The sequence below is a fragment of the Morus notabilis genome, unplaced genomic scaffold (assembly GCF_000414095.1).
Source record: "Morus notabilis unplaced genomic scaffold, ASM41409v2 Scaffold283, whole genome shotgun sequence".
Classification (NCBI taxonomy): Eukaryota; Viridiplantae; Streptophyta; class Magnoliopsida; order Rosales; family Moraceae; genus Morus; species Morus notabilis.
Window position 1 is genome coordinate 234,444 of NW_010360513.1, and position 15,450 is coordinate 249,893.

The window sequence follows — 15,450 nt, forward strand, 5'->3', positions numbered from 1 at the left end:
TTTAATTACTCTGCAAGAGATGCATACAAACTGCAATATTGGCTTTAAGAAGTTCAATGGTATAGTAAGAATCCATAAAGTTGGTTTCACGTTGGTATAAAATTTAACTGCCTTTTTTTTTTTTTTTTTTATTTCTTGGTTTTCTGTAGGTCTACAATGCGACAACTTGATTTTTAAAGCTGCAAGTTAATATTTATGCTTTTCATTACCACCTTTTTTTTTTTCATGCTCGGAAGCTTCAAGGAAAGACCTCAAATCTCATTCCTTAAATTTACATATACTTTCACAAAGATAATTTCTGATAAAGAAAGAAGAATTTTCTTGAACTGCTTTTATTCATTTTATAGTTTTTTTTAATAGCTTTAAATCGCAATTCAAACATTTTTTACTATAACGTTTTTGTTCTTATAAAAATTTAAATTTATGTTCAAACTTATGAACGAAACATATAATCAGCGTTCTTCCCGGAAGATTCTGGTTCAAAGCATAGTAGTAAGTGAAGTACTGCACATTTTGGAATCAATCAGAGTTTCCATGAAGAGGGGTTGTGGTTTCTTCGGCACACATTATTGTACACGGAACATGCTTAATGCTTTTCTTCTCAACCTTTCACTTTTGGCTTTATGTCTAAGTTTCCAATAATAATTTCCTTTTCTTTCCTTTCTTCTGGGAAAATTCTATTTCTTTTCACCATTGCACCCACACCACCCAAACAATTATGACTTTCTAACTAAATAAAAGAAAGTAGTGGGCAATACATATATAACTATAATAGACCTCAAAAAGGTGTAACAAAGACCTAGTAAACTCAACTAATAACCTATGCGGAATCTTATACTTGTTTGTATCTTATACACCTTGTTACCCCAAGAATTGACCAATTAGCAAATTCTAAAAAATAATTAAAAAAATTGTATTGTGTTGATCAGAATTGACTACCATGATTTACAAAATAATTGTAGTTGTACTTTAGGCAAGATATTCTTTATTATATACTAATGCAATCTGATTAACTTGACATTGTCACAGTTACTAGTGTTTAAAGTACAAGATGCTCGACATAGGCCATACTTGTTTTCTCCGTTCCTTTAGATATTTCACTTTCATTTTTAGTTTTGTTCTTCACCTTTTTCTTGGTAAAGAAGAAGAAAAAAAAAACACATGGTTTTGTATGAAGGGTCCTATTAGCACTTACCTCTGTCCTCCACTTCTATTTTTCATTGTCTCTTGTGTAAAGGGTTATCGAGTCCCACATTTTTTAAATACAAGGAAAAAAAAAAAAACTAACTCATAAAGACATTGGGTCCTCTACTTAACATATTAACCTTTTAAAATAGAAGTCTAAAGTTTTAGATAATTCTATTTCCTCAAATGAGCAACTTGATCAACCCGAGTCTGCTTAACAAGTGGATCTTTTAATATGAAAACACAAATTCTTAGATAGTCCAATTTCCACTTTATGAACCAAAAATTCAAGAATAAAAAATAAAAAATAAAAAAGAACCAAAGTGAGACACATCAAAAGTGCTAGAGTCATGCCACCTGAAAGACATTGATTAATGTGGGTGCTTTTGTATAGCTGTATGGAACTATGACCATCTACATAAGCAAACAGTGTATCACTTTTGTAAGATCCCTCTCCCTATTAATGGTTTCAAGTGCCAACTTTAGGAACTCGAGTTTTAATGTCCCTTAATCTTTTTTTGTACTTAATACTTTTAATGGTTCTCCTCATCACCCTTTTTCTCTTCACTTGTCTTTTCAGTTTGAAATATCTTCTCATTCTTAGTATAATGTTCCTCATTAAATTAAAACCATCAAACAAAAACAAAATATTCTCATTCAACTTTAGATTTTTATTTCTATTTTTTTTTTTTTTGGGTGTGTTTTCAATTCTTTAATTTCCGGCATATTTTTGAATCAGCAACCCCTTGTTTTATGTAATGTTTCTCTATATGTAGAAAAGTACTTCAAAGGGAACAAATTCAGATTCTATATTAGTTGAACTCGCATCTATATTCAAGGAAAGATATTTCTCTTGCCATTTAAGAAAGTTTAATTTCAAATAAAATCAAAATAATTGTGTGCTTAATGAAAATAAGTGAAATAAAAATCTACACTATTTATGCAAAAAAAAAAAAGGTGGACTACGGGTACTTTTGTTAGGTAAGTTTTTTTAATTTCTCTAACAATTATGCCACAAACATTTCTTCAAAAGCTATTAATTTATGTGGGCATAATATTAAAAAAAAAGAAAAGAAGGAATTTTAGCATGTTAGAGTAAAGAATTACGTAGTTTAACTTCTTGGTGTCATAGTACTGAATGTTAAGTTGTGGAGCCTCATTATATATTGCATGACGATTGTTGCTTTACACAAAGAAATCTATGGAGCGACCTTAAAGAAGAAGGAATTTTAGCATGTTAGAGTAAAGAATTACGTAGTTTAACTTCTTGGTGTCATGGTACTGAATGTTAAGTTGTGGAGCCTCATTATGTATTGCATGACGATTGTTGCTTTACACAAAGAAATCTATGGAGCGACCTTCAGTTATTAATATTAAAGAGGTTAGAAAAACACAAAGAGGTGTAAGGTGTGTGATTTTCTCCTATAGACTTGTTTTTTTGTCATAGTGAATTATTGCAACAAAGGAGAGTAGACGTAGTCTCGTATTCAGACTAACCTCTATAAATTTTGTGTTTTCATTTTTGTTCGATTTATTTTTCCTTAATTATTGCTCTTTGTAATATAGAATTAAGGTTTCTAATTCTAATTAATACTGAATACATTAAGTACTATACTTGTTTGTTTATGTTTTCACCACTTGTAAAAATTTAAACAAACAATTACTAAGCAGCTTCCAATTGATTCCTGAATCTTTATTGATTCCCCAGTGCTTTACACTCATTTGAATTCAAAGTCAAGCCGATATTATTTTTGTGGTGTTTGGTTAGGAAACTTTGTGACCTTTCTTTACATGAATGATCCTTGGTGCGCTGAAATGTTTTACTATCACATACAGTCCAAGCGCAAGTAGTGTTCCAATCTATATATAAGATTCAGTATTTGAATCTCTTTGCATTGCTTCAAAAAAAAAAAAAAAAACAATAGATATATATTATTATATATAATGTGTGTCTATATAATATCTAGCATACTAGAACGAAATGAACTTTATCTTCTTATTTTGACTGCTTTTATATATTAGAGAATCTTTTTGAATGAATTTTGTGGACTTCAAATTTCTTCATTTGAATTCAAGCCCACCAAAAGAGGCTTCAAAATCCTGCACTATGTAAAATCCTTTCTTATATATATACCTTTATAGACGCAAGTACTCTAAGCCAAGTAAAACTTATTCGTATTTTACATCTCCCCTTTTTCCTTTTTTTATTTTTTTGTTTTTAATATGCAAAGTGCCATCCAGAATCTTTGATGCTACATAGTAAACTGAAAATGAACATTTTTGTTCAGTACTTCTGGGACTTCTGACAAAGATATTGATCCTTTTTCTTACCCATAAAAAATGTTATGCATATTACTCACCATCTCGTCATAATATTTAATTTGTCTTTATCTTCACACAATATGTAATCTGAATCTGAAGGTTTTTAGTCTTTTATGAGAAGGCATTAACTATAATTTTTATCACATATAGATACATCGATATATATATATATATATATATTTACTTATACATTAAGACATATATGTGCGACAGACAAGATTTTTGCTTTCTCATATCAATAAATGCTCCGCTTGATATTTAAGTTTTACAGAAATAAAAGGATATTAGGCTTAACTCAACCTAAAAAAATTAATTTGTTAGGGAAGGATTGCTCTCACCTTATTAAGTGAATCATACTAATATCTCCAATCAATATGAGATTTTAATACGCCCCCTCATGCACAGTATGGACTATGCCAAACCGCTAAAGAATATTAGGCCTAACTCAACCTAACAAAACCGGCTTGTTAGGGGATGATTGGCCTCACCTTATTAAGTAGATCATGCAAATATCTCGAACCAATGTGGGATTCTAATACGCCCCCTCACGCACAGTGTGGACCATACCAAACTGCTGCGAATAAGTCGCTATTGAGGGACCCAACATTACAAAATTGAGCCTGCTCTGATACTATTTTACATAAATCAAAAGATATTGGGTCTAACTCAACTTAACAAAATCGACTTATTAGGGGATGATTACTCTAACTTTATTAAATGGATCATGCTAATATCTCCAACTAATGTGGGATTATAATATTAGGGAATTAAATATGAAAAAAAATCTTATTTATCTTCCTTTAATTTACACAGAATATCCTTTGGATATTCTTAACTTTAATAAATAGTGAGAAAAATAAAATAAATATATATTGGGGAAAACTATCTAACTAGATAACTACTTAAATTTTTAATAGGTTCTGAATCTGGCCAAATGTTGGTAAATAATAAATACAATGAATTATTATGAAATTATGGTAGTTTAGTTTAGTTTAGTTTTTTTTTTTTTTTTTTGACTAATCACTTATGGTAGTATAGTTATGTCTTAGTTTTTGTCCATATATATGTGCTACGTGTCAAGTTGTCTAATCATTTTGTCGTTTTCCTTTTGAGAAATAAATAAAATATCTAGGACTGCCAAAACAATTCATTATCGGACAGATAGAATCCTAAAGTTTTTCCTTATTTTGCATGTATGACAGAATCCATATTATTTCATGAATTTCTTCAGTGGCTTGTAACGTTTTTGGAGAGTACGTATGACTGTATGAGACATAACTGAACTGTAATTAAGGTGACAATTAAAAGCGGATTTTTTCACTTAAGTATAATTTCTTGTAAAACATGATAACTATTGAATAAATCTGAAAAGTATTTCTTGGTCTATACATATTTTTTATTTTTGATATACGCCCGCATTCTTTTATTTCAATATTTTCTCTTTAAGTATATTGGATTTATATTTTTTTAATTTTAAGCCAAAAATCTAAATTTAACAAAAAACAAATCAAATTAGGGTCGAGTAAGGAAACCACCAACCTTATTACAAACACAAAAGTTACAAAAAGATAAAAACCTTCAACCACTACCAGTAGAAACCTCCGGAGAAGGGTGTCCGGCCAAAGGATCATCGAGGAAGACAACTAGCAAGAGATCTCAGCCATCAAGGGGAAAACTCTCATGAGAAAAGAGATCATCCATTCGGCTTCTAAACTCTTAACCAGTTTAGATCTATCTAACCAGAGCCACCACACCGTACACCACCACTAACTAGAAGTCCACGACGAGACGAGTCAAAAGACTAAATTTTACGGCCGGAAGTCTGACAACACACCCAAAAATAGTATTGGAACTCTAACCAATCTATGCTCTCTAAGGACCTTCTCACTCTCTTAACCAATCAATAGTGATATTTCCAGCGGAGTTCTTGTGAGGATGTCTATCCTACTATGCAATGAAATAATGCCAGGCATTCAAAATGATTATAATACTAATATTAAAGCAAGGCATCGATTATTCTCAACAAAACTTAAGGCTTCTGTGTTGCTAGAAGATTTGACCCCTCAAAATGCAATACACTTTCTATTTTCCATTGCCATTTTATTTTTCTGCAAGATTTAATAAATGTTGTAACTGATCTTATTATTATCTCTTTGAAATTCTCGATTCAAGTAGAATAATAAAATTTAAATGTAAAAATTGATAATGACACAGCTAAGAAGAGGTTGCATCAAAGTACTTTTTTTTTTCTCCTGAACTTGAAGGTAGAGATTTGAATTCAAAACCTCAAATATTAAAAGGAAGTTAATACTTGGTCAAATATAATACTTATTTTAAATCTATGTATTGATTTTTTCTCTATATTGTATCGATATTCTCGAAGGGACTTATGTGTTCTTTCGCACATGTTAATAATTTTATACTAAAAAGGGTTTTATTCAAATAAAATTGCCAAACATGTATCCAAACCAAAAACCGCATAATCTAGCCCAAATATGTATTTTAAATCTATATCTTTTTTTTTTAATACCACATCGATGTTCTCAAAGAGATTTATGTATTCCTCTTTTATAAACGAACGTGCTAATATTTTTATGCTAAAACGGCTTTATTCAGATATATTTGTGGAACATGTATCTAAATAAAAAACTGCATAATCTAACCCAAATTCGTATACAACTGTTATTTTCCAAATTAATACACATAATTCGGATCATAAACTAATGTCTCAAAATTGATAGATAGATAAGAAACAAAAATTCCAAGATAATAAGTAGAGAAACACATGGCATCCAAATGGGATCAACATCAAAAAGAAAAGAAAAAGACCTCCAAAACATGAGGTGGTACATAGTACCATGCTAAAACATCAATGAAAGAAGGACAAACACAACGAGATCTAAAAGTCTCACTTCAAAACAAACAAAAGCAAATCAAACATAGCCAGCCAGAAAAATAGAATCCAGATCTTTCAATGGTAAAACCCATTGGACCAATGACCATTATTCTGATCTCCAAAGTGCGGCAGCATCAGCTCCTCCCCACCAGCGCCAAATCCAACATGTTGCTGCTGCTCATGCGCCTGGTTCATCAAATCCATGAACCATTGTGGCTTGGCCTCAAACCCCGGAGGAGCCCTGATCTCCGCCTCTACATCACTCCTTGCCTTTTTCTCCGCCGCATGCATCGCCAGTATCCCCGGGCGCGGCTTGCTCTCGTGCATCTGCCTGCCGCCAATCCTCTCCATCTTCCTGTTGATCTCCTTGAGGTTTTGCTCAATCAACCAGCCGAGATCGTTGAGGTCCAATATGCTCAGACCTTGCAGACCTTTCGCGCCCGTCAGGCTTTGGAACATCAGCCGGGTGATCTCTTTCTCCCTGTTATCCTTCCTTTGCTTCTTCAGCTGCTCGTTGGCCTTGGCGATCCGCTGTCGGAGAAAGCACTCTTGGTTCACCATCTTCTTGCTCTGCTCCATCTCCGGCATCTTCTTAAATCTGGCCAGGACTTGTTGGAGTCCCAAAGGCGAAGGATAAACCTCCGGTTGAGCATCATAAGGGCTGTATATTATCACGCACGCGTCGATATCGCAGAGGGTGCTCAACTCGGTTATTTTCTTGATTAGTCCTTTCTTTCTCTTCTTGAACGTGGCTTTCCTCGCCGAGTCATTGGTGATGTAGGCGAGTTTCACCTTCTTTCTAGTCATGGCTAGGGCAAAAGGAAAAGGAAAAGGAAAATGAAAGGGAAAAAAATTAGAGCATGAAAGGAGAAAAGAAGAGAGTGATGGGAGAATATATGGAATGGTTAAGGGGGAGAGGGGGGCTATTTATATAGCTCCAAGTGATATTCCTAATTAATACTGTGAGATTTTGGAGTTTTCCATCCTTGTTAGAAATGATAAATGTGAAGAATATTTATGGCTGTTTTATAATATGGAAGGTCATTAAATTTTTAAGTATGAGAGGAAATGTTGATTTGTTATTTGGGATGAGAAATGAGCATTTGAGACTTTTTTTTAGAGCAAAATAATATTAGGGTTTAGAGAATATCGTGTAATCGTCACTTGTTAATTAGCGCTATCAGAGACACAAGATTTGTAAGTGACCACATGTAGTATTGTTGCATGATAAATTGCCAGACGATACGTGTATTACCACGTGTTGCATGGTAACTTGTCAGAAGATACGTGCGTGACTACGTGCATACTAGTATTGTTGCATGATAAATTGTCAGAAAATTGTGCGACAATGCCAAATATTATGACTAATTGTTTCTATGAGTAGAGAAAAATGGGATGCTAACTAATATGGAAACTACTTAAATTTTAGATTCTGAGAGGCTCTTTTTGATTGGATGGAGACATATTGGGCATTAGATACATATTTTACCCCTAATAAAACTGGGATTTAAAGAATAGTGCACAATTATCATCAAGGTATTATAAAAAAAAAAAAATCAAGGGTAACGCAATATGAGACAAGTGACAACGTATAGTATTGCACTAACATGATAATTTTAGGATAATTATATAGCAAGACAAGAATACACTATCACATATAGTCTTACATATAAGTGACTTCATTATCAACAATTAGCAGACCTTGATTTTCGAGACGTGTTTGTTGTCTGTGGGTGTGGAGAAATCATAAAAAATGAGTTAATTGGACAAATATGCTATCAATACTGCTATATATGAAAAATGGGTGGATAATTTGGCTTATCTAATTCAGTCAATATCGCTTCATGGCAAATGTATCCTGTAGAATATCTTGGAAAAAAAAAAAAAAAAAAAAAACTGTTTCACATAATCAAGTGACTAATTGACAAATATTATCCTAATTGGTGGGAGTTTGAACTTGAAAAAGTTTAAACTCAAGTTACAACATTACCTTCTAGAAAATATTTAGAAAAAAGTTTTTTAGAAAGTGTATGTTGGCAACGAGTGAATTAGAAAAATGGGGTGCTCGTATCAAATATTGAAAATTTTAAGTAAGTTATTAATTATTAATGTCGTGATTTGAAATTAGATAAATGCACTATAAGTATTTAATGTTAAACCCGTTGCTTGTAAGTATGCATTGGCTTGTTTCTAATAGAACATATTATCTTCATTGTAATTTAATTAATTAAATCTAAGATTGAATCATGACCGTTGGTGTTAGAGGGATGCTTGTTTGTCTCTTGTCCAGGAAGACAACTAGTGAAGCATAAAATTTGTAGTGGCTAGTTGGCTCATTTAAAGTAATATTTTTGTCACTGGTGAGTGGCTGAGTGCTAATAAGGTATAATTGAAAGATTGCAATGTATTAATTAGAGACATAAAAAATCTGAATGTCAGTTGCTGTGTGGAAAATTCTTGATAAACGTTCTAGAATATCCGGTTTCTATATATATATATAAGTAAAAATATGATTAGTTAGAGTGTGGCCAACATCATTATCTTAAAAGAACTTAGACAAAGACGCCTTTGATGTCTAATAAAACACCGGCCTCAATAGCCCGGTTAGAAGAAGTCAGAATACCTTGAACTGCATTGATTGCGTTGAACTCAAACTACCCACACTGCGCACCTACTCTTATGGCTAGACATTTCCGCAATGTTTTTGTAGTATTTTATTTCTATAATTTAACAAATCTTGTGATAACTTGAAAGTTCACGAAAATAGTTACATTATTTGAAAATATTTTATTCACTATTGTTAAATTCGTTGAAAATCGTAACATTTTGCACTTATTATCATGCACGGAGGGAGATGAGATTTAGTGGGGGCTTGAACCTCACTCAACTTATTTTTTCCTAAAAAAACATAATATAATCATATAATTTATTATATCAATATGCATATATCCCCCACTAAACATAAAAAATTAATCTTATAATTTTATTCTTAATGTTGTTTTACATTCCCACTAATAAATGCTTGTAGCTCCGTCCCTGCTTATTATACATATTTTGAAAAAATAATCAGTTATTTTTTTCACAAGTAAGACGACGTCGTTGAATAAAACTACAAATTTCCTAAACGACACGACACAATATACAAATAAACGACAATCCATCGTCTTCATCCTTTTTGACACCTGAATCTTGATCAAGCTCTCGCCATTGGAAGTTTACTACCGAAGCTCAAACGCCGTATCCACAGCCTTCTTCGCAGCAAAATCGATTATTTTCGCTGTCAATTTTTTTTTTTTGAAGGCACTGTCAATTTAGTTCAAGTCATCAAACATCAAAGGTATGTTTTTGTATAAATGTCGGAGAGTTGTTTTCTTTTCCTCCGTAATCTTGTGGCACCAAATGGGCAAATCCATTCACTTCAAAGGATTTTAAAGAAAAATAAAATAAAACTCCGAAAAATGGTTAATTCCATTCACTTCAAAGGATTTTAAAGAAAAATAAAATAAAAAGGATTTTAAAGAAATATAAAATAAAACTCCGAAAAATGGGCAATTCCATTCACTTCAAAGGATTTTAAAGAAAAATAAAATAAAACTCCGAAAAATGGTTAATTCCATTCACTTCAAAGGATTTTAAAGAAAAATAAAATAAAACTCCGAAAACCCAGATCGCTGCTCTTCCGTTTCTCCGAAATCAATCCATTGTTTTTTTCTTTTGTCAACCATTTTCAAATTAGAAGAAAAAAATGTTGTATTTGTTGTTGTTTTGCGCTGTATATTTTGGAAGATTCTGAGCTTTAATGTCGGAAAGTTGTTTTCCCTTTTTCGGCAATCTTGCGGCGCATTAGTAATCTGGGATTTGAATGTGTAGTTACTTGGTGAAAATCTTTTGTTTGGCTTTGAACTGCGTGGTAAAGTAATTGCACATTAGGCGTTTGGTTAAAGGCCTCAGTGATTGACTCTGTGGTTTCTTTGTTTTAAGTTCCTTTTGGGTTGTCCCTTTTAGCTTGTTGTAGAGGAACTGACTCAGATATTTAGCTCACTTTATAAATTACTGAATGATAACATGCTTACTTGATCACCGTTAATTGTTGTAATGTGAAATATAAGAGTTCAGTGTTTAAATATGCGGACAAATGTTCGTGTTGAAGAATCCTTTTTTACTCTGTACGTCGACTGCCTAGGCAATGTAAAGGCTGTCTCAATGTCATTGCATTTGGTCTAGCAGATTGCTAAGAATGCAGCTCTTAATATATGTCAATAATCTAACTGATTCTTACCTTTTTCCGGTACATAGGTGCGTCACGGTTTTATCCCCTGAATATTGGACCCCGGAGTTGGATAAGATCAGGATGAAAGTCAAGATCTTGCGTATCCTGATTGCCATAAGTCTGTTTATTGAAATAAAAATCTCTACTGTCAAATATGTATTAGCCCTCCTCTTCCTGCCTACAAGATAGCAATCTTTGAATCTCTTAGAGTTCATGATGTCACATTGTGAAGTCGCTTTACAAAAATCGATAACTGAGGGACTTTTGGGTTTCTCTGTTTCTATGTTTGCTTTCTTAATCGTAGAAAGATAAATGGACATGCCTGTTTACCCTTGACAGCAATTTGGGAAAGGGAAAATTCCTTTTTCTCCTACTTATTTCAATTACCCTTCAGTAGATTGGTTCGGTTGCTGGATCTTTTGCATTAATCATCAGTTATTTCGTTGTTTTCCTTTAGTTGGACCTTAGTTAATTTTTTGTATCCCCATGAAAAGTATTTGTTGCATGTTCAATCTCAGCTGCTACAAATCAGTTTTCTCTTGACTCAGTGCTCTTTGCAAATATCTGCTGCGGTGTCAAACAGAGTATGTCTCTTCACTTTTGTTCTCTCGTCTATCTAATGGCTTGTCATGTTACATTCATGCTAGAACCATTCGAACTCGGAAGAATTACTATTGAATCCATGGCCTGGATAATTTATTTCTCTTAAAACTATACTAGCTTGTTCTTTTTTTTTTCCCCTTTCATTTCACTCACACAAGCCATATCTAGAGCTGTTTCCGCTTTGAAATAAAATGTTGGCGTGTTTCTGCTCTATGTTGTGCTTCACTTGATTGAGAACCTTTCTTTTTTTTTCTTTTTCCTTTTATTTTTTTATTTTTTTTTGGATCATAGATGGCATGCTGTTGCTTCTTGGACTTGGGATGCACAGGATGAAACTTGTGGAATTTGTAGAATGGCTTTTGATGGTTGTTGTCCTGATTGTAAACTCCCTGGAGATGATTGCCCATTAAGTAAGTTGCTACTGTTCAGTTACATTATTGACTTATGGCCTCTTTAGTTCATAGGTTTAAACAGAAAGTTTGAACAAAAATTCAAATTTTGGTTTAAAAAAAAAAAACACCATAGCAAAAGCTAAAAAGGTTAATTGTGGTTCGAACTTTGAAACAAACGACACCTTAATGCATCTGCATCATCTTCTCATACCATATTGTCAATTCTTCTTTCTTTTTTGCCCGCACTGATAATAAGATCGTGCGTCTTTATTTATATGTGTTTTCTACTCAGTCTATAACAAGTGATGATAAGAAAATATCTCATTTGAACTCGCATTATGCTATTCCAATTTTCTTGTGAGTTAGGAAGAGTTTAGTTGTTCGCAAATGATCACTGATTAGAATCAGGATTTAATATTCTCTATTTGAAATAAGTTGATTGGTAGTTGAAACAAAGAGGTGGATGGTTAGATGGGGATTATTTTATTGCTCGTTGCTAATCATTGACCTGTGGACCTTTGATATCAATAACACTATATGAGTAGACCCTTTATCACTATTGACTACTGAACGACCCTTAGGGTGTGTTTGGGTAAGGGAATAGGAGGAATAATTCCCTTTCCCTTTCAATCATGTGTTTACTTGTAAAATTAGGAGCGGTAATTTGGCAGGTCCCACACAATATAGGGATTGAAGAATAGGAATACTAATTATTGCACCCCTTTGGTATTGATCCTAACAAGGGAATGAATACTAAGTTTACTTATACATGTTTGATAAGCTCACATGTCATAAGCTAATTGTTATTTAGTTATAAACATTTTAGTAAATTACTATTCAGAAGTTTAATAAACATTAGAAAGTTAATGAATCAACCTCATTCTTACTACTTTCTTTTCCTTTTCAATCTTATTACCTTTCTCTTACCTTCTTTTATGGTTTGATAAATAGACTCTTTATGGCATGTTTACTTATCCGTAATCGGAGTAGACAGGATTCGGAGTGGACAGGAATCGGAGTCAGAATAAATTGTTTACTTAGGTTTCAGAAATCGGAGTCGGAATCAGTCCCAATCTCATTCATGCGTTTACTTACATCCAGCATCGGAATAAACTGTTATAAATTTACTTACCTACCCTTTTAATAAATTTTTGCGTGTTGAACATTAAAAAAAAAAAAAAGAAATTGTATGTTATGCTAACTATCTTAATATTAGGATAACTAATTAGTAATTATATTTTTTTAATCACACCTAATTAATCATTTAATTTGTTTTTTCTCAATAAAATTTGAAATAACTTGCCCTTTGGGAATGGTATGGATCTCCACGAATCCTTGAAATGATGTTGTGCAATCAATGGGCAAAATATTGTTTGATCACAGATTCAACAAATAAACACAAAAAAATAAACAAAAAAATAAAATAAATAAACTTGCGATTCAATAAAAAAGAACCATAGTGATTTATGTTATTGACTCTTGAAGAGAAGAGAGATGCTCTTGGTTGCTGTGGATGCAATGCTATGTTTTGAGGAGAAGAAAATATCAGAGGAAGTGAGCAAGAAGATACGAAAGGCGTGAAAGTAAATTATGACATTTTCAATTTTTTTACTTTTTACTTTTCTATTCACAAATTTGTTAGTAAAATTAAGGGTAAAATCGTAATTCACATTTACTATTAGGATTGGGAGTGCCAATCCGGTGGGGGGTGGGGAGAGTGCCAATCCCATTCCTCAACCCCAAATTCGTGTGGGATCCACACATTCCCACTCTCATTCCAAGATAAAAATGGGTAAGTAAACATGGGGTTGATTCTGATTCCCAATTCCCATTCCCCACTCCTGGTTCTAGGAATCGGAGTCGGAATCAGTCACAATCTCATTCATACGTTTACTTACACCCAGAATCGGAATAAAATGTTATAAATTTACTTACCTACCATTTTAATAGATTTTTGTGTGTTGAACTTAAAAAAAAAAAAAAAATGTATATTATGCTAACTATCTTAATATTAGTGTAGATTTTTAGAGAGGAAAAAAATATTTTTTCTTATTATATGTTTGATAAAAGACTACTAGTATTTATAGGTAAGCATGACAACACTCTTGCCATTGAATCCCATAATTCTAGTAATAGATAAATCCTAACTTAAGAGATAAAGACTAGCTAATATAGAGATTTAGGATATCTCCTTATCTCCTTATTTAAAAAAACAAATAATCCTAACTGGATAATAATAACCGGAAGTTATCCTAATTTAAATTCTCTAATTCGACACTCCCCCTCAAGTTGGTGTATAGATATCTATCATGCCCAGCTTGGTAATAAGTGTGAGAAAAGATACCGGAGAAGAAAATCATAAAACACTGCTCAGGAAGTTTTATTAGAAAAGTCTGTGTATGAATACAAGAAAAGACCTAGAACTTATAGTCATATTCTGGTCAGAGACTATCTCAACAAACTAGGAAACAAATCAAACAAATCAGCAACGAATCAGGAAACTAATAACTCAGAATAATAAGGTCCCGATTTTATTTTCTAAGAGATAGGGCTGACTAAATCAACCCTTAACTGCTCCCAAATCTCCCGAATATCAGGGATACCATAGATAGGCTGATTTTCAACACTCCCTCTCAAGCTGGATTGTATACATCAAACAATCCCAGCTTGTAAATCATCTTCTCAAAAAGAGGTCTTGGCAATCCTTTAGTTAGAATGTCTACTGTCTGCTCGGCTGAAGCAACATGAGGAATGCAAAGAGTCCCATCTTCAATCTTCTCTTTGATAAAGTGTCGATCAACCTCTACATGTTTAGTACGATCATGATGCACAAGATTATGAGCTATGCTGATGGCAGCTTTGTTGTCGCAATACAATCTCGTAAGACTTTCTATTGCAACTTGAAGTTCTTCAAGGAGTAGCCTTAGCCAAATCAATTCACTAACTCCATTTGCTAAGGACCGAAGTTCAGCCTCTGCGCTACTTCTAGCCACAACATTCCGCTTTTTGCTCCTCCATGTCACCAAGTTTCCTCAAACATAAGAACAGTAAGTGGATGTAGATCTCCTATCTGCCACTGAGCCAGCCCAATCAGCGTCAGTATAGGCTTTAATTTCACGAGATTCTCCCTTCTTAAAGAACAATCCTCTTCCTGGGCTTCCTTTTAGATACTTCAATATCCGGATGACTGCGTTTAGGTGTTCCTCATATGGAGCATGCATAAACTGGCTTACCATGCTAACAGCGAAAGCTATGTCTGGTCTTGTATGAGCTAAATAAATAAGCTTTCCAACGAGCCGCTGATATCTACCCTTGTCCACTGGTGTTCTTGTATTTTGATCTCCAAGTTTAACATTTGGATCGGCTGGGGTATCAACAGGTTTGCATCCAAGTAACCCAGTCTCCCTTAAAAGATCTAGGACATATTTTCTTTGAGAAACAAAGCTACCTGATCTATTTCGAGCAATCTCCATACCCAGAAAGTACCTTAGCGTACCCAGATCTTTGATCTCAAATTCATCTGCAAGCTTCTTCTTTAAATAACCCATTTCTGGAACATTATCACCTATCAAGATAATGTCATCAACATATACAATAAGTATAGTTGACTTACCACCTTCATGTTTATAGAATAGCGTGTGATCAGTGTGAGCTTGCTTATACCCTTGTTGGCAGACTACTTTCGTGAACCTTTCAAACTACGCTCTAGGTGATTGTTTCAGTCCATAGAGGGATTTTTTCAACTTACACACCTGCCCTGTTTGTCCAACACTCTTGAAACC

At 33.3% G+C, this 15,450-nt stretch overlaps 2 protein-coding genes across 2 annotated transcripts in view; one reads left to right on the top strand and one right to left on the bottom strand.

The window, feature by feature from the left end:
• Positions 1 to 6,478: 6,478 nt before the first annotated feature.
• Positions 6,479 to 14,722, bottom strand: LOC21405465 (agamous-like MADS-box protein AGL80). The gene is made up of 2 exons (XM_010096604.2): positions 14,707 to 14,722; positions 6,479 to 7,212 (listed from the first exon to the last, which is right to left on the bottom strand). The coding sequence occupies exon 2, from the start codon at positions 7,208 to 7,210 to the stop codon at positions 6,479 to 6,481; it is 732 nt and encodes a 243-aa protein (XP_010094906.1). The 5' UTR covers positions 7,211 to 7,212; positions 14,707 to 14,722.
• The window catches only part of LOC112091319 (anaphase-promoting complex subunit 11), a 22,361-nt gene continuing 16,512 nt past the window's right edge, over positions 9,602 to 15,450 (top strand). The window contains exons 1-3 of the mRNA XM_024164639.1: positions 9,602 to 9,740; positions 11,222 to 11,257; positions 11,568 to 11,686. Coding sequence (XP_024020407.1) covers positions 11,629 to 11,686 — 58 coding nt within the window. The 5' untranslated portion in view covers positions 9,602 to 9,740; positions 11,222 to 11,257; positions 11,568 to 11,628. The remainder of the gene's footprint in view (positions 9,741 to 11,221; positions 11,258 to 11,567; positions 11,687 to 15,450) is intronic.